We start from the raw sequence: 16,803 nt of genomic DNA on the forward strand, positions 1-16,803 counted from the left end.
GAACCGAGCGCTGCGCGGCAGCACTACACCTCGGAGCTAGCCGGACCCTGGACCCCCCCCCCCCCCCCCCTCCCCCTTCCTCCTCCCTGTCCCACGTCCACCCCACACACTGCCCGCTCAGCCTCGCATAGCCCAGCTCCAAGCCTTACACACGTCGCTTTTGAGCACAATGAGACCCCCACCATTCCCTCCTCCTCCCCCTCCTCACACCAGCGCCGCCACCGCCTCCTCCACTGGCCGCCACCGTCTCGCAGATCCTGCGCTGCTCCGGCGGCCGCTCCGTCCTCTCAGTCGACCGTCCCTCCCAGTGTCTCCAGCGGAGAGGCTGTTCGCGCGATTGCGCTATTGATAGCCACTTTACACAGTGTTCGCGGAAAAGACAGCTTCTCATTCTACCCCCCCCACCCCCCCCCCTCCACCACCCCCTTGTCCTCCCCCCTCTCTCTCTCTCCCTCCCTCTCTCTCTCTGTCTCTCTCTGACTCTCTCTCTCCCTCTGTGTCCTCCTCTCTGGCTGCGCTTTGGTAACCTAACAGGGAGGTGTTAACTACTTCTGCCTCCCAAAGAGCCTCCCGTTATCTCCGGTGCTGCTGCGCAACAGCCACACGGGCCGGTGCCGCCGATATTCCCACTCCGTTCAAAAGTTTTCGGTTTGTTGTGAGGATAAAAAAAAAAAAAAAAAAAAAACCCGAGGAAAAAAAATCTGAAAAAGAAGCTGGGAACCGAGGAATCGTCTGTAAAAGAAGCGGATTCTGCCACGGCGATGTGAGTAACTGACTGTTTTTATGTTGTTGTTGTTGTTGTTGGGTTTGACACATTTTACGCCTCCACGCCTTTTTTCCGCGTCCCGCCGTCCTGCCTGCTTTGGAAACGGGGTTCTGGTCCTTTCACTAAACTTTCAGTGGGATTGCGCGCTTTGACTCTGTTTTGTTTCGCGTGGAAAAAAATCCAAAACAGACACCCCCCCCCAAAAAAAAAAAAAAAAAAAGAAAGAAAGAAAAAAAAAAAAAGAGAAGTCCCGGCACAGGGACAGTGTTTGGACACGGACCTTTATGCGCATACGCGTTAGTGCGTGTGCGTTTATATCTCTAGGCAATACACTACACAACCCAGTGGGTGTGCGCGCACAAGCGAGATTCCCAAACAAGAAAAGTGTGTTGTTGAAAACACTTGAATGGCGGAGGATTGTGTGTGTGTGTGTGTGTGTGTGTGTGTGTGTGTGTGTGTCAGTGACAGTGCACAGACATTACCGTCACCGCAGAAGAGTGTGCTGCAGGGAAGCTGCGCGGCCACACGCTTCTGCCAATATTCCAACTTCTCATGACTGGGATTCTTGATTTTGCACAAAGCTTTTCAAGAAGCACATTAGAATATGTGATCTTCAAAAAAGATTGAAAAAGTATATCTATATATAAAAAAAAAACATCCCAGTTGACATAAAAAAAATAGTTCAGTTCAATGAGAGCAAATCTGCACCATTTCTGCAGACCTTCCCATCATTACACAGCAAACCCCTCAACCGCCTGATGAACTTTAGTACGCGGGCCTACTGTGAATATATCTGCTGTGGAGTTCAAATGAACTGGGGGCGGAGGGGGGTTACAGCTCACTGAATACTTCTACGGTTGGTTTTCAGTGAAAGTTACAGTTGCTGTGGAGCACTAAAGCGCACATAACGATCAGGACATGTGGCTTTAACTGCAGCATATTGGCCCCGTTAGTTTAGCTCCAGCACGGCTTCTCATAGAAACAAGTGTGTGAAGGAGTCCTGCGCCGAAGTGGCAGTGAAGCTTACTAAGAGAATTTATAGATTAATTAATATTGGATGTTGTGATTTTTACTTTATGTATTTATTTATTGTTTTTGCTTTATTTACGCAAATGCGACTGTGGCAGTTGAAAGAAAATCCAAATGAGTTCTTCAAATGAAGAAGAGCAGAAATAGAAAAACGAAATCGTCCTCGCAGCGAGTGTGTCCTCTCAAATGTGTAACAAATTATTCTGTTTCTCTCAGAGAGGTTTGGATTTAAAAAGGAGACATGCTGCGTGAGATGCGCGCGCGCGCGCGCGCACATACAGACAAACACACACACACAAACACAAACACACATAGACTGGCCTAAACGCAGTTGGGAAACACCTGTTAACAAGGGAGCTACTATAATTTACATCCTTCCCTTAAATAAGCAGCGCCCAGCCAAAGGAACTCCCCGGGGTCTCCCAGCTTCATCACCGAGCGCCTTGAGCTGAAGTCGGTTTCCCCCAAGCACCGCTTCCCGCGACTGTTGAGTCTGTACCAGGAATACAACAGTCGTGTTTTCATTTACATTTCTGGATCACTGGCTCGTCTCACGAGGAAGAAAGAAGAGCTCGTTGCTTTTAACACAAGCCAGCTTTATTTTTCTGCACTTCGTCAAACAACTCCCGCTTTCGAAATCAGAGTTTCTGTCCATTTTTCTCTACTTTTTTCCTTTTTGTGTCCCCCTAATATCGCACATAGTGTAGGCCCCTACTGAAGCCTCTCTTTATTAGTTTTTATTTAATTTCATGTTTTGACTTGGTTCTAAAAAGTTTCTATCCAGAATTGCGGACGCAGACATTAGAGATGAGGGGCTTTTTTTTCTGCTCAGGAATTTTTCACCAACTTCTGCGCAGCCCTTTACTCCTTTGCCCGTGCGCGCGCCCCATTTTAATCACATCCACGAGGTATTTTAAACTCACAGACCTCATAAGAGACAAACAAGTGAGTGGTCGCGCACGCGCCCGGTTCACGCGCACCGCCGCACAAAAAGCCGCAACACCCAGAAGAGGGAATAATAAAATTAGTAGTGTGGGGGAAAATTCAGCAGAGCCATTAGAAGTAATTTTCAAGTCCTCTCAGCGCCCGCAATAAATAGCGCGTAAAAACGCACTTTTGGAGCAAAGGTGCGCCCGAGGCGGGTCATTGAACTCAACGCGATGCGGAGATTGAATTATAGTCCCTTTAAAAAATATATATCAGAAAAGTCTGTTTCAGATCCAGGGGATCGTGACGGGAAGATGGATCCTTTCAAATTGATTTTATCGATTGTCAGATCAACCGGCCCGTCACTTCCAAAGAGCAGCCCAGACGTTTTATTTTCCAACTAAACACATTAAGGAACAATAATTATCTTTCAAAAGCGGAGGGGAGATGAACTGACAGGGAAAATCTTATTGAAATGGAATCACAAGCGATACGATGATGTGAAGTCGAGTCTCTTTCCGACTGTAGAAGTTTCTGTTTTCTCATTTACACAATTTACTGCACAATAATCAGCTTTTTCTTTTGTTTGTTTTATGCCGGTTTGATTCCCCCCCCCCCCATATTTATCAGTGTGCCATGACACCCGAACTCCAGCGCTGAGCCCGTTCCTCCTGTGCCTTCATAAAATCCCAAGTGTTAATAAATAATACTAATGAGTGATCGATTCAGACAGCAGCTTAATTTGTCATATATATTTCTCAAATAATCTTCACACACACCGGAGCTGCTTTTATAACACCATAGATTGATTCCTAGATAACTGTATTTAATGACATGTTAATAAGTATTTCAGGAAGAATTATCAGAATTATTTCACTCTCATTTCTCACATTAGATGTTTGCAATTTAAACAAAGCGTTTCGTAAAAAGTGTTTTTTTTTAATTGCTTATTGTTTTAAGGGAGATTAAAAAGGCATTTTGTCTATTTAAAGTTGTTTTTTTTTCTTTTGCCTTCGCTGGGAGATGCTGTCTTCCACTGTAATACAGCACCTTTTCGCTATTTGAATCATTTTATTCTTTCCGCCTCAGTTGTCAGAGCTGATGATTTACAGGCCACCGCTGATATTAACATTTGAACGCGCCCCTAAGGCCCGATATTTCTAATGTCTCATTTAATGTGAAAGCGATTAGAACTTCTTGTGTATTTTATTTTGAACTTAAAAAATGTTAAATGAGCTACTTAATGCGGTCTCCGTGTTCCCTTCCGATTTTAAGCTTATTTTGTTTACATTTAAACGCATGAATGAAATTATTTCCGATTGAAGCGGAGTGCGCGTCTTTGAAATTTAGTTGCAATAAAATCTGCACAATTGTTTTTCTCAACAAAATCAAGCCGTGTGACGTTTCGGATTTGTTGAAAATGAAAAGTGTCAGAATTATATGTCATCTTTATGTATTCATTATTTGGCCTTGATTATCTGCTCTTCCTCTCTTCCCCACACTCCTCCCAGAGGAGGAAGAGTCTTGTAGGCGCGAAGAGGAAAGTGTCGAGGTAAAAGTAGCAAAAGATCATTTATTTGTCAGCGTTTTCGACCCCCCCCCCCCCCCCCGCCTCCTCCTAACCCCCCTCAGCAGTCAGCTGTTATTGCTCGCCATTGATCTCCCTACTTTGCGCAGCGACAAGTGAACTAAAATTAATGTCCATTTCACACCTCGCTCCTGGGTCGATGGCCGCAGGGACACAAAGTTTATTCTAATTTGGATCCAGAGGAAGCGTCACATCCAAAATAAGGATGATAATAATAATAATAATAATAATAATAGTAATAATAACAACAACAACAACAGCGCCAATAAATAATAACTGGAAACAGGCCTAATAATAAAATCAAACAATCTCACCGGATTTATTGTGATTTTTATCGCGTCTGAAATGATCAAGAAGCGGCGTCCAAACCATCAGCGTGGAGATGGTGGAGCTAAAAGGGGAAGTAATTTATTTTTATTTGATTCGATTTTGGGGAACTTCGTGTGTATTTACGCTGCTTGTCGCGTTTTATTTCCCGCCAGCTCTCTGATAGATGAGTCAGAGCGAGTGATCAAGAAGCGAATGATACATTAAACGTTGTGTTGCAAAAGCAAGCAAACAAACAAACAAACAAACAAGCAATCAAATAAATAAATTAAACGCTTTTTAAAATTAGTCTCATTCTCTCTTTCTGAACAAATGTCCCCTAACGTCATAATTATTCAGACCTTTCTGCACATGTATGAGGATTTTTCTCACACACACCATGACAGTGAGTAAATTAACCGTGCATCGCTCTGACTACTTTGATGACCCCACTCGGTCTATTAAGTCCTATCAATATGTACTAATTCCTCCTTCTTTATTAAAAGCAGAACCCGCTCTTGAAGAAGTGCCCCCCCCCCCCCTCCCGCAAGTTTATTGTGCTAATAAACAGCGCGCACGGGAGCTGATTTGACATGCAGACTGTATTTGAAATAAGCGCGTCGCCGGCAAATAAAAAGTGTTTGAATACGGAGAGAGTGCGAGAGAGAGAGAGAGGACCCCCCCCCCCCCTCTTGGAAAGGGAGTGCGCGTCCTGCATCCTTAAACTTGTTGTTATTGTTGTGTCGTTATCGCGTCATAATCACCGTGATTAAGCCGCGCGCCGCCGGATGGAGTCATTTCATGGATGGATATTGTTGCAGCTGTCTGCTCATCAAACCGACCAAATGTTTCCTCTTCGCTGCAAATTGCAGCCTGTCCGGAACGCACGTTTTGTTTATTTATTTATTTTTGTCATTTGTTTAATATTTAAACTTTTTTTTTTTTTTTTTCTTTTGCCATATTTTGTCATATTCGTTATTGTTGTTTGTGTGTTTTGGACAATTAGAGAAACACAAGCAAACAAGAAGCATTTGTTTTAGTATTAAATGTGAATTTCCAATATATGTTACTGCTCAGAAACTTTTAATCATACTTTACAAAATGATATATATGGAAAGGCAGGGAATGCTCAGAAATGTTTGGCTTCAGTTTTATTGAATTATTATTTGTAACAAGCAGCCATGAAGCTGCAGTTCATCCTCTCACTGCTCATATGCAGAGCCAATTATTCCTTTTATTGATGACAGGAAAGAGGAGTAGCTCACGTCCAGTCATTTTCTATTGGAAGGAAATCACACCGTGGAGGGGATGCAGTGCTGTGTTTAATGGTCTGATTGCATTGGAGAAGGCAGCCTTTGGTAATGCCGTTACAGGGGGGAAATATCACTCCGAGTTGCTATCGGCAACAAGAGAAAGTCAAAGAATTAGCCTAATGGGGAGGCTTTGGGGTGGGGGGGGGAGCAGTACGGTTGTAGAAGTTGTGTCGGATGTCAGATACTTTCTATTCTCCATATTGCACTGTGTCTCTTTCTCTCTGTCTCTATCGGCCTCCGATCTCCCCCTCTCTCTCCCTCCATCCCCCGCCTACACCCCCACCACACCCGACATATCGTATCTCTCTTAGACCCCCCCACCCCGATCATTCGTCAATTTATAACATGAGCTGGATCACACAAGCTCTCTACTTGGAAAATAAGCTAATATTCACCCCCCTACGCACACACACATCTACCTTACCACCCCCCTCCCTCCCTCTTACCCTCATCCTCACCCTCACACACACCTCCCCCAGAAGACACTGTTGGTGCATTTGCGTCCATCGATTGCAGACAGGCAGTATTTGTGTAGCCTACTTATCATTTTTCTCAGTGCAGCCAGGCAGGAGACGAGACTGATACAGGGAGGCTGATCTAACCGACCCGTGCATGAATACACCGGACACACACACACACACCTACCTGCAGGAACTCAGACGTTGCATCTGCATGTCTACACATAAGGAGTTTGATATCCTGCCTCTTCTGCTCAGCGGCCTGGTGATAATCTAAAGATTTAGTTGTTGGTTTACGCTTCCAGCTCTGCGGGTCTCTATCAGACTCTGACCTTTGACCTCTCATGCCTAAAGAGAAATGACCTAATCTGCTCTGCACAAAGAAGTCCCCCTTTGTCGGCATTATGATTATTAACTGCACGACGGAGGGTTATTACAGCAAGAGCAGTGTACCTGGCAACAGTCTTCCCTTGTTAAACTCAAACTAATTGGCTTGTACTTGCATGCAGCCTGTAGTACAAATCGGCCAGCCAGCCGCCTGTCTGCTTGCCAACCAGCTAGATTAGTGGCTGCTGTTGTACACTCCAGCAAAGCACAGCACAGCAATAAAGAGTGATAGCAGGCATGAGTAGTGCCACACACTCACTCATTCCCTAACACTCTTGCAGGACAGCAAACAACTTTGTCACCTGCCGGCCAGCGACGAGCAGTGACCTGATGTCATTTGCTGGGTTTTTTGAGTTTGCGTGCCTCATCTGTAAAACAACTGACATTTAGGGTCTTATGACTTGAAAAGAAATAGCTAAATATAAAAGCAGATCATCCGCTATTGGATCAGTATCTTCTCTGCTGGTCGCAGTGGCAGGCAGAGCCTTATGAGTTTCCAACATAGACAAAGCACAGAGAAATGGTTGATTTCAAGTGGAAAAGAATTTTGTGTGTGTGATTCTGTCCTTCAGTCTGAGATTTCCATTATTATTATTTATTATTGCGATGATTATTATTGAGTTTTCTAAAGATATCACATGGAGAATGTGTTCAGTGCAGGTCAGGCCTTCCCAGAGCTTAGGGCAGTACTGATGCACCTGACAGCAGCCAAGCAAGAGTCAAGTGTGATTAACATCATTTCAGGGAAACAAAAGAGTAGAAAAATGCTCAGACAGATATGGTTTACCAATGAGCCAAAAGTACACTTTGATGATGGTAATCTATGAGCAGTGGATTGGTGTGCTTTTCCCATTTAGCCTTGTCTGGTACCAGAACTTAGTTGGCCGTGCTGATTGGGCCTTGCTGGTGCTCCAGTGAATAGAAATCCATACTACAGGTCGGGGCCGGCATCCAGAAGGATTTCTGACTCCTGGCTATGGGTATGCCTTCAAACTCATAAAGGTTTATTTTAGGAGTAAATCTTTTTGTTTTTTTGTTTGTTCTGTTCTTCTTGGTTTGGCTTGACAGAATATATGAAACATTTTCCACCTCAAAAACATGAATTACTTGAAAGTACCTTGGATTACTTTAAGTAGCACCTTCTACAAAGTATATTTGCTGTTAGTGGACTGCTACAGAAAGCTTGCATTTTCACTCCCACAAGCTTGTCCAATTCTTATTGATTTTGTTGCTGAATATTGCCCAAGTGTCATTATCCACCTCAGGATGATGTGCATCTGTCTATTATTAAATCTCACTGTATACACACACACACACACACACACACACACAAACATACTCTGCTCATAAAAATATTTCCATTTAAATGCAGGAGTCGAATGATTTGATAACCTGGTTACAGATTTCATAAGGAAGATGACAGAAAGAACAGTAAAAAAAACAAAACAAAAACAAAACAGAGAAACATAAAATTGTATATTTAAAAAATGTTTCATATCAAATGTTTTGAATCTGAAAAGAAAGACAAGCACAAATAATATGGGGTGGGGAGGGATAAATGGGTGTGATTCTTATTCACAAGGACATTTGAGCTTTGCCTCATGGCCAGACATGAATGAGTAGATTTCAATAGTATCGACAGTTACTTCGGACATCAGCAAACACATACAGGCACACGCCTAGTCATGCACAAGTACAAACACTGCAGTCTGTCTTGAATACAGAGTTGACCTGTCTGCTGGTCAGACACACACACACACACACACACACACACACACACACTCTTTCTGTTCAGACACAGTTTACTCTCTTAGTCTTTCTCCACGTGTGATGCCTTGACGGCAAATGCTTCATATCTGAGAGCGGGGTTTAAACCACAGTGTTGTTGATTGTGTATTGGCTGGGTGAATTTTCATGTTTTTGGTTTTACCCCGCACCTTCTTTTAACAAATCGATTGAAGAACACGCTGCAGACCTTGAGTGTCAAGTGTCCAAAGCACATATCTCAACATTCTTATTGTGAATGTTTTCTGTCATTTAAACATAATTTAGAAAATGATCACCTGCTGCTGAACTTAACACAAGGCCTTCTTTCATGAATATCGTTCATAATTTTGGTGATTAGATGTTATATGTTCCATCTATGAAATTGTCGTTCATATGAAAAATCCAATTTTTTTTACTCAATAATACAAATCAGATGTTACTATTTTTTCAGACATATTTTTAAATTATTGGCAAATTTATTAGCAATTATTATTCTGTGTTGAGCCCAGGAAGTTGATGTTTTCGATGCCTGCCTATGATTTAATTTTAATTTGGTTGAGTTTTACAGTGGTGAAAATGTGCAGTGCTGTAGTTTCACTGAAATGAGACGTGTCGAGGCTTCCAGTGGAGGGTAAATAAGCTGGAGAGAAGCACAGTGTGTGTGTGGAAGTGGAGGCTGAGGGCAGATTTAAGGGACTGTAAATTGTAGCTCAGGCCTTTTGACCCAAACATTTTGTTCACAGGAGATTTGCCTTTTCTCTGCTATGCCACAAAGTTCAGGCCACTCTTTGTTAAATACCAGATCCAATTATATGAAAACTGCTATTTTGATAGTTTTGAACATTCACTTGAAGTTGCTGCAGTTCGATGAAGATTCAAAATATGTTGTGCGGTATTAATGTAAGTACTCTATATATAGATGATCTGGTTTGTGTGTGGATATGTGCTAATCTATCAGATGAGGTGAATGACGCAGCCAGGGATCTTTTGTAATAAAATGGAAAAGTGGCACATTCACAATTGTCAACACTCTCTAAATATACCTATGAACCAGGAAGAGCACACTCACACACACACATACACACACACACACACACACACACACACACACACACACACACACACACACACACACACACATGCATACAGAGAGGCCTGCGGTTCTGACTGCTTTCCTTTCTGTCTCCATTAAAAAAAGAAAAAGAAAAAAAAAAAGAAGAAACTTCAGCTGCTTTGCTTTTCCACACACATATAATACCAGTCACAGCCAACAAGACATTTTTATGACTAAAAATTGGATTCCTCTTCGTTCCTCTCCAAAACTCAGCAAGACGCACGGGAAAACTCTATCTGACAAGTTTCAGTGACACATTGGAACAGCAAAAACATTGGTTCCACACTCAAAGCAGCCATGCAAGAAAAAAAAATATTTATTCCGACCAGTCAACATAAAGGAAGTCTTTGATGAGACGGTCGCTCTTTGTCACTATAGTGTGGTTATTTGCATCCTATTTTCCATACCACTTTTCTGATCCTGACACTCAGAGCTGCTTGTGTTTCTCTCCACTTCCTGATTTAGAAAAAAAAAACAAAAAACAAACGGAAATCAAGAGCAACATTTGGAGGACAAAGACATTTTTTTTCTAGTTTACAAAGGAACATTATTTTGAAAAGCCATAATTTTTCCTATCACTGCAGGTTTAAAATGATACTACAATATGATTTTAACCCCTGAAATGTTGCTCAACTAGCAAGTAATATTCTGTCATTATATTCAAATAATCATAATGTTTGTGACCGCATTTACCAATTATTTCTCAAGAATCTCTGACTCCACCCTCCCGCCCCCCAAAATCTTTCCTTTCAGTAGCTCATATTTCCCGAGTGAAATTTCCCTCAGAATGATGTTAAAGCACATTGTTGTTGACACTGCAATTTCTCCAACCGCTACAACATTGTCACTTCAAGTGCAGATTTGATGTGAAAAGCCCTCCTCGCTGTTTGTGTTTAATATCGCACTGACAGCTGTATCATTCTTGCACACTGTAATCAAATTATGACAGCGTGGTAAATGTTCCCCTGTGACATTTTCTATTATAAAATGCATCTACACACTGTCAGACAATGTGTGGGTGGTATCCCTAAGTGGCAAATGGGATTGTAAGTGGCAACGACTGACGTTGTGCTTGTGCGTATGTGTGTTGGATGTAATTACGCTTGTGTATTGATGATATGCATAGGTGTGTGTCATCTCATCATGATTGTTGGAAAACATCAGTGACTTTTGTCAACTTTGTGACACCTCTATTAGTGTGATATTACAAGCTTAGTTGGAATATATTGTAAATTACACGCTGACACAATATGTTTTTTTTATGATTAATAGATACGAATCCCAACACAAAAGTTGACACACGTTCTTCTTTCCTTTCCGTTCCTTCCTGTCCTTTATTTTCCTTGTCTCTTCTCCCTTTACTACGAGGGAAAATATCTACCACCCTCTTATTGGATTGGCTGCTTCAACGTTGGTGGCCCTCAGCTTGGCATCCTTCGGCCTGCTGGGTAATGATAATAAAATTGAAATATCCCAGTACTTATCAGTGTATTACCTCCTTATCAACACCTCCGACACACTCCTACTTTAGAGGTTACACAGGAGAAAGCGTGATCTGATCCACAACATGAACAGCAAACGTGGGAGGGGTAGAGAGAGGACGGATGGCCGGCCGGCCTAGGAAAGTGAGAAACATGAGTGAGGGAGTGAAGTGATAGACGGAGAAAGGGAGGGGACAAAGACAGAAGAGAGAAGAGTTTTGTCACAGCTACATTTCCAAGGTGCTGTATGCAGGATGGATTTTCATAGGCAAAGAGGAGACAGTGAAAGGAGGAGGAGGAGGTGCGTAATATGACTCTGTGGCATGAGTCCAGACCAGAGGCGTGTTAGCGTAAGCCGTTCTCAACACTCCACGCTCGCCTACTGTACATTTGCGGTAATGTAAAACACCTCACATCTCCCCCCCATCTCTTTCTCTGTCTCTGGATCTTGTCCTCTCTCTTGGCAGTTGTTGGTTTGAATGTATGTATGTGTGTGTGTGTGTTTGTGTGTGTGTGTGTATCTTTGTGTGAGAGGTGGATGAGCGTGCCAAAGCTGAGATCAGGTTTGGAAATTGATTTGAATGAGTGTTGTGGACAGCTGATAGCTATAAAAGATTTTCTTCTTTCATTTCCCAGGGAGTTTCTCCCTTGATGTTGGCTGCTAGTCAACACAGCTTTGAAGCTCATCTACAGCGGCCCAGGCTGCTACTTGATACTGTGTGAGTTTGTGTTTACCGTGTTTTCGTATGTGCACATGACTTCATGTTTGACCTTTTCAGGCCACAGTGGTGCAGTGGGGAATTTCACACAGCTCTCATGGCCTCTAAATTAGATCAGCTTTAAAAGACTCAAGTAGAATTATTCACGATGACATTAAAGCATTTTGTCAGTACTTTTTTTTTTTTTATTATAATTTTTTTTTTTTTTTTGAGCGACACAGAAAATCCCACAATCACTTATGCACTACAAGCACATCTTTACCTAGCCTAAATCTTACCATATTGGCTGCTTAACAAGCCAACAACCTTCAAATTGCCCTTTGGGGATAAGAATCTCTGAAATGTTATTTTGTCGTTTCATCGGCTGGCTCTCTGCGTTCCTGAGGCCGACCAATCGCATGCTCTGATCTAATCCCCAGTTGGGAAGATTCTGGTCTGTTGCTACGGATGCTGGGGGGTCGTGGGGTCAAGTACGGCTAATTTATTCACTCAGTCAGATTTCCTCTGGCTCGTGGATGGCAGATGGAGAGGGCTGATATAATATCACCCAACTGAATCACCCAAGGGAGGAGAGGGAGGCAGAGATGGGGAAGGGAGGGAGAGATGGAGGGATGAGAAGAGAAGAGATTGACAGGAGAGATGTAAAGAGAAAGGAAGGACAGATAGTAAAATTGGGGACTTAAAAGTGGTTAGACAGGGAGATAGGAGAGAGGATAGCATAGGCTGCAAGAGTGTGAAGGGGTGTTCGCCCCACCGACTCGGGTGTCGAGCTAAACATTGAGCCACATAGCCTGTTATCAGATGTGTGGTTGTGGGGGAAGTGTGAATGTATGTGTGTGTGTGTGTGTGCGTGTTTGTGTGTGCCCTTATCTTAAGACAAGTGGTTCTGGTCCAATAAGATCCTGGGAGATGGTAAGAGTAAGCGGCTTAGACCAAGATCTGAGATGGGAGAGGGAGGGAAGAGAGATAGCGCAAGGAAGATCAGAAGAGGAGATGAGGATGGAGAGGAGAGGAATAGGAGGAGGAGATGGTCAGATTAAGAGGGTGGAGGACGAGGAGGGGACATTTGGAAAGAGATGAGACGTGGAGGGTTGAAGATCGGAATGGAAAGATGTGATGTGGAAACAGTTTGGAGATTTTTTTTTTTTTTTTTTTAAAGGAGCAGTGAAAGGGGAGGGGAAACAGGGAGAAGTTTGGGGTTGGAAATAGTTCTTTATTTACAGGGTTTGAGCAACAGTGACACTTTTTCCCAAGAGTTTTTGAATTCATGGTTTCAACAACAGTGTCCGTCCAAAAACACTCTGACCCCAGAGGCTTTGACTTGGCTTCCAGCAGCTCTTTTTTTTTTTTTTTAAAGCTCTCCTTTTACATACAGATTGAGGACAAGACAAGACTCTTCTGTATGGAAGCACCTATCATTAAGACAAGACTTAAGAGGCCAAAAATAAATGTGATAGGGTGTCCAGAGGGATTAAATAGTTTTTGTTGTGAATATTAAAAACCAAGAAAGCTGATTTTAAACACTTTTTAAAAAGGAAAATGATATAATCATAAAAATATCACTGAAATCTAATGCTTGTGTGTGTGTGTGTGTGTGTGTGTGTGTGTGTGTTTTTTTCTTTTTAAATCTCCTCAGTGTGGAGACCACAGGAAGATGAGGAACCAGCTTTGATGTCCACCTTCCCGGGACCCATTTGGCTTCCAGAACACCTCCAACACTCTCCAAACTTGAACCACTTTGTTTCCAGGAGGCAAGACTTAGTCTTAAAAATTTATTGTATTTATTAATAAGAACCTTTTCCAAAACTGTGAGGTCTGTAAAATCTGGACAAATCCGGTTGCCCTTCTATGGCATGGAGTGATCTGAGCTGAACAGAGGTGAGAAGAATTAGACTGGAGACAGATCAACTTTAATTCTACTGAAGAGAAATGAACTGAATCCAAGGTAACCTGAACTGACATTGGTGGATGCTCAACCTTCATTTCTTCCAGAAAACGCTTGTTTCCTGTGAGTGGCTCTCATCTGAGCCCCTTCCTCCAAAAACCAAGCTCTCCATTCGAAGTCTCCGAACCAGATTCCCCCACTTCCTCAGACCCTTTTCAAGGGTCTTGGACATTGTCTCCAATCTCACTGAGGAGGAATAATTTCTTCCTCTTCCTCCTAAAAACCTCCCAACCTCTTTCTTCTGTCCAAATATGGACCTCCACAGGGCAGCCTTCAAAATGGAGAGCTCATCCTACCTGCCCAATCCCCTGGCCTCCCCAGCCCTCATGGTCCTGGCTTCCACTGCAGAAGCTTCTCGTGATGCCTCCATTCCCTGCCAGCAGCCACGTCCATTTGGCGTTCCCGTTTCTGTTGAAAAAGACGTCCATTTGCCATTTAACAATGGTTCATACACTTTTGCATCAATGTACCACCGGCAAGGTGCAGTCCCGCCGGGATTCCCCAACAGGGACTTCCCTCCGTCCCTTCTCCACCTCCATCATCAGTTTGCCCCACCTAACCTGGACTGCTCGCCAATCACCATGCTGAACCACAGTGGCGTCGGTGCCTTCAGGCCTTTTGCCTCGCCTCCGGAAGATCGGGATGGGGCACCAGGCGGGTATCAGTCTGCTTTCACCCCAGCCAAGCGCCTGAAAGGCTGCCTGGATGCAGATGCTTCACCCCACCTGCGGTACTCAGATGCAGAGGGGAAAGAGTATGATTTTGGAGGCGCTCAGATCCCCCCTGGAGGCTCGCCCAGCAGTGCCCTGAAAGCTGTGGAGGACAGCGGGAAAAAGATCTTTGCTGTGTCAGGCCTCCTGTCTGATCGAGAGACTTCCTCCAGCCCTGAGGACCGCATTGAACGCTGTGAGTAGCAATTTACATTGCACTAACCCTAACACATTGAACTGCACAAACAGATGGTGTAACAAATTGTAAAAAAACAACCTGAATAAGCAAAAATATACAGTTTTTCAGAAAGCACAGTGTGATGGATATGACCATTATATAAAGTGAAAGCCACTGTTTTCAGATCATGTCTCTGCTGGAGACTTGCAATAATAATGGCAACACTTTATTTGAGGTTTTAATTAATACACAATTCTTACCTATCTGGATGTAAAATTGGCTTGTAAAGCATATTAAGAGGAATTATTGGACCCTATTGCGTAATATGCTCACACCAACATTCAAACTTAATGAACTTTATTTTTCTGAAAGTATCTTCCAGTCCTTGCCAATCTTTGTCATCCTTTCACTTTAACTTCAGCTTGTTCAAAATGTTTGTACTTATGATGAAAATTCTTAGACACACCCCAGCACAATTTATGTTACTCTGATCTGATCTGATCTGTTTTTCACGTTTTGATTATTGTTTGCATCAAAAACAGATGCCCACATTGCATTTTAGCAAAACAGTTCGTGCTTTTTACTTAAACTGAATGCACCATATTTTAGGACACACTCCTTTGATAGAAACGCAAAATCAAGGAAGAGACTGCGAATGTTCACACACTAGTACCACACATGCCAATAAACAAACCCATCGACGTTCTCTTGTCATCATCTCTCCTGGCTCCCCCCACCCTTGTTTCTCAAACCCTAGAGCTCCACTGGTCACATTAACATTCACCAGTTGAAGGATGCCATTTGGCCCTCACGCGTTGGGAATCTGATTAGTATTGTCTGTGTGTGTGTGTGTGTGTGTGTGTGTGTGTATGTGTCTGCTGTGTGTGTATATGTATGTGTATGAATGACTGGTTCAGAGACCAGCCATGCTCTTTGCCATCAGCATTCATCATAGCTCTATGCTGGCCCAACTACTGCCAAAAGATTTACCCACCTACCCAAAACCATGCCAGTGTGTGTGTGTGAATGGGTTGTGGGTGGTAGTTGCAAGCACACAAACAACCAAGCGTGCACAAGCACTCTACCAGACACACAGACAGCTGAGCACAGGCGTCTCCTACATATGTCAACAAGCTGCATCGGATCTCAGTGACAGATTCGGAAAAAAGACAGGGAGACATGCTCATAGAGTATTTCTGCCTTCTGAAAACATTTCCTATTTCCACTCTTATTTTTACCATAACTTTCCTCCTTTTTGTCTTTGCTTAACTCTTGCTCCTTTCAGTCCTCCTTAATCTCTGAGCTTCTGTGTGTGTGTGTGTGTGTGTGTGTGTGTGTGCGCGCATGTGTGCGTGCGCTTGAGTTTGAGGGATACATCCTTGATGGAACATGTGAGAGACAAAGGCGACGACCTGAGACTGATCCGATAAAAAGACCACCGCAGGAGAGGCAGAGAGAGCGAGAAAGAGAGGGATGAAATTGAGAAAATGACACCCAGCTTCTGGCTGGGCGGTGGGGGGTGGTTTAAAAAAAAGAAAGGAGGAAAAGAAGGACAGAGATATCAGAGCATGTACTCTGAGAGAGATAAGAAAATATAAAGAAATAATCGGTTACTTGAATAACATGATATCAGAGGCTTTAGAGTGACCTTTTAACTAATTGCAACAATATTTGGTAATGTTTACAGCATTACCAAATATTGGTAATGGTAGTGTCTTGCTCAAGAGAACTGTGGTTATCTTATCATATGTGCCACCACTGCAGATTCATGAGTGCTAAGACAGAAGACAGAAATCGAATGGGAGATGGGTGCAAGCCCCCTGTGCTGTCTTTTGGAACGGCTGAATTTTTATCTAATCAGGTTAAATCTTGGCACAAGTAGCCTCCACCTACCATAGGCTTCTAATGCAATTGGATGTGAAGAGGCACTGCTTACAGAAAAAGAATTATGGGTTCTCCTTCACTGGTTTTGGCTGTCCAGCGGAGGCGTAAAGAACAAACAACACTTTGGTACAATCCCATGAGGATGCTGCTTCACACACATGCACACACACACATTAGCTAACTAGCAGCTTCTGTGCTGCTTCACAGTTTACAGTAGAACCCTATCGACAG

At 43.1% G+C, this 16,803-nt stretch overlaps 1 protein-coding gene across 6 annotated transcripts in view; it reads left to right on the forward strand.

Annotated features, from left to right (window-relative positions):
* Positions 1-534: 534 nt before the first annotated feature.
* The window catches only part of rnf220a (ring finger protein 220a), a 161,828-nt gene continuing 145,559 nt past the window's right edge, over positions 535-16,803 (forward strand). For 4 of the 6 annotated variants that reach the window (XM_029524221.1, XM_029524225.1, XM_029524224.1 and 1 more), the window contains exons 1-2: positions 535-763; positions 13,492-14,706. In XM_029524221.1, the coding sequence (XP_029380081.1) occupies positions 14,052-14,706 (655 nt within the window). In that variant the 5' untranslated portion in view covers positions 535-763; positions 13,492-14,051. Of the gene's footprint in view, positions 764-11,772; positions 11,856-13,491; positions 14,707-16,803 lie in introns of all 6 variants that reach the window. The other 2 variants (XM_029524223.1, XM_029524222.1) reach the window with 2 other exon arrangements.

The sequence above is a fragment of the Echeneis naucrates genome, chromosome 17, assembly GCF_900963305.1.
Source record: "Echeneis naucrates chromosome 17, fEcheNa1.1, whole genome shotgun sequence".
NCBI lineage: Eukaryota > Metazoa > Chordata > Actinopteri > Carangiformes > Echeneidae > Echeneis > Echeneis naucrates.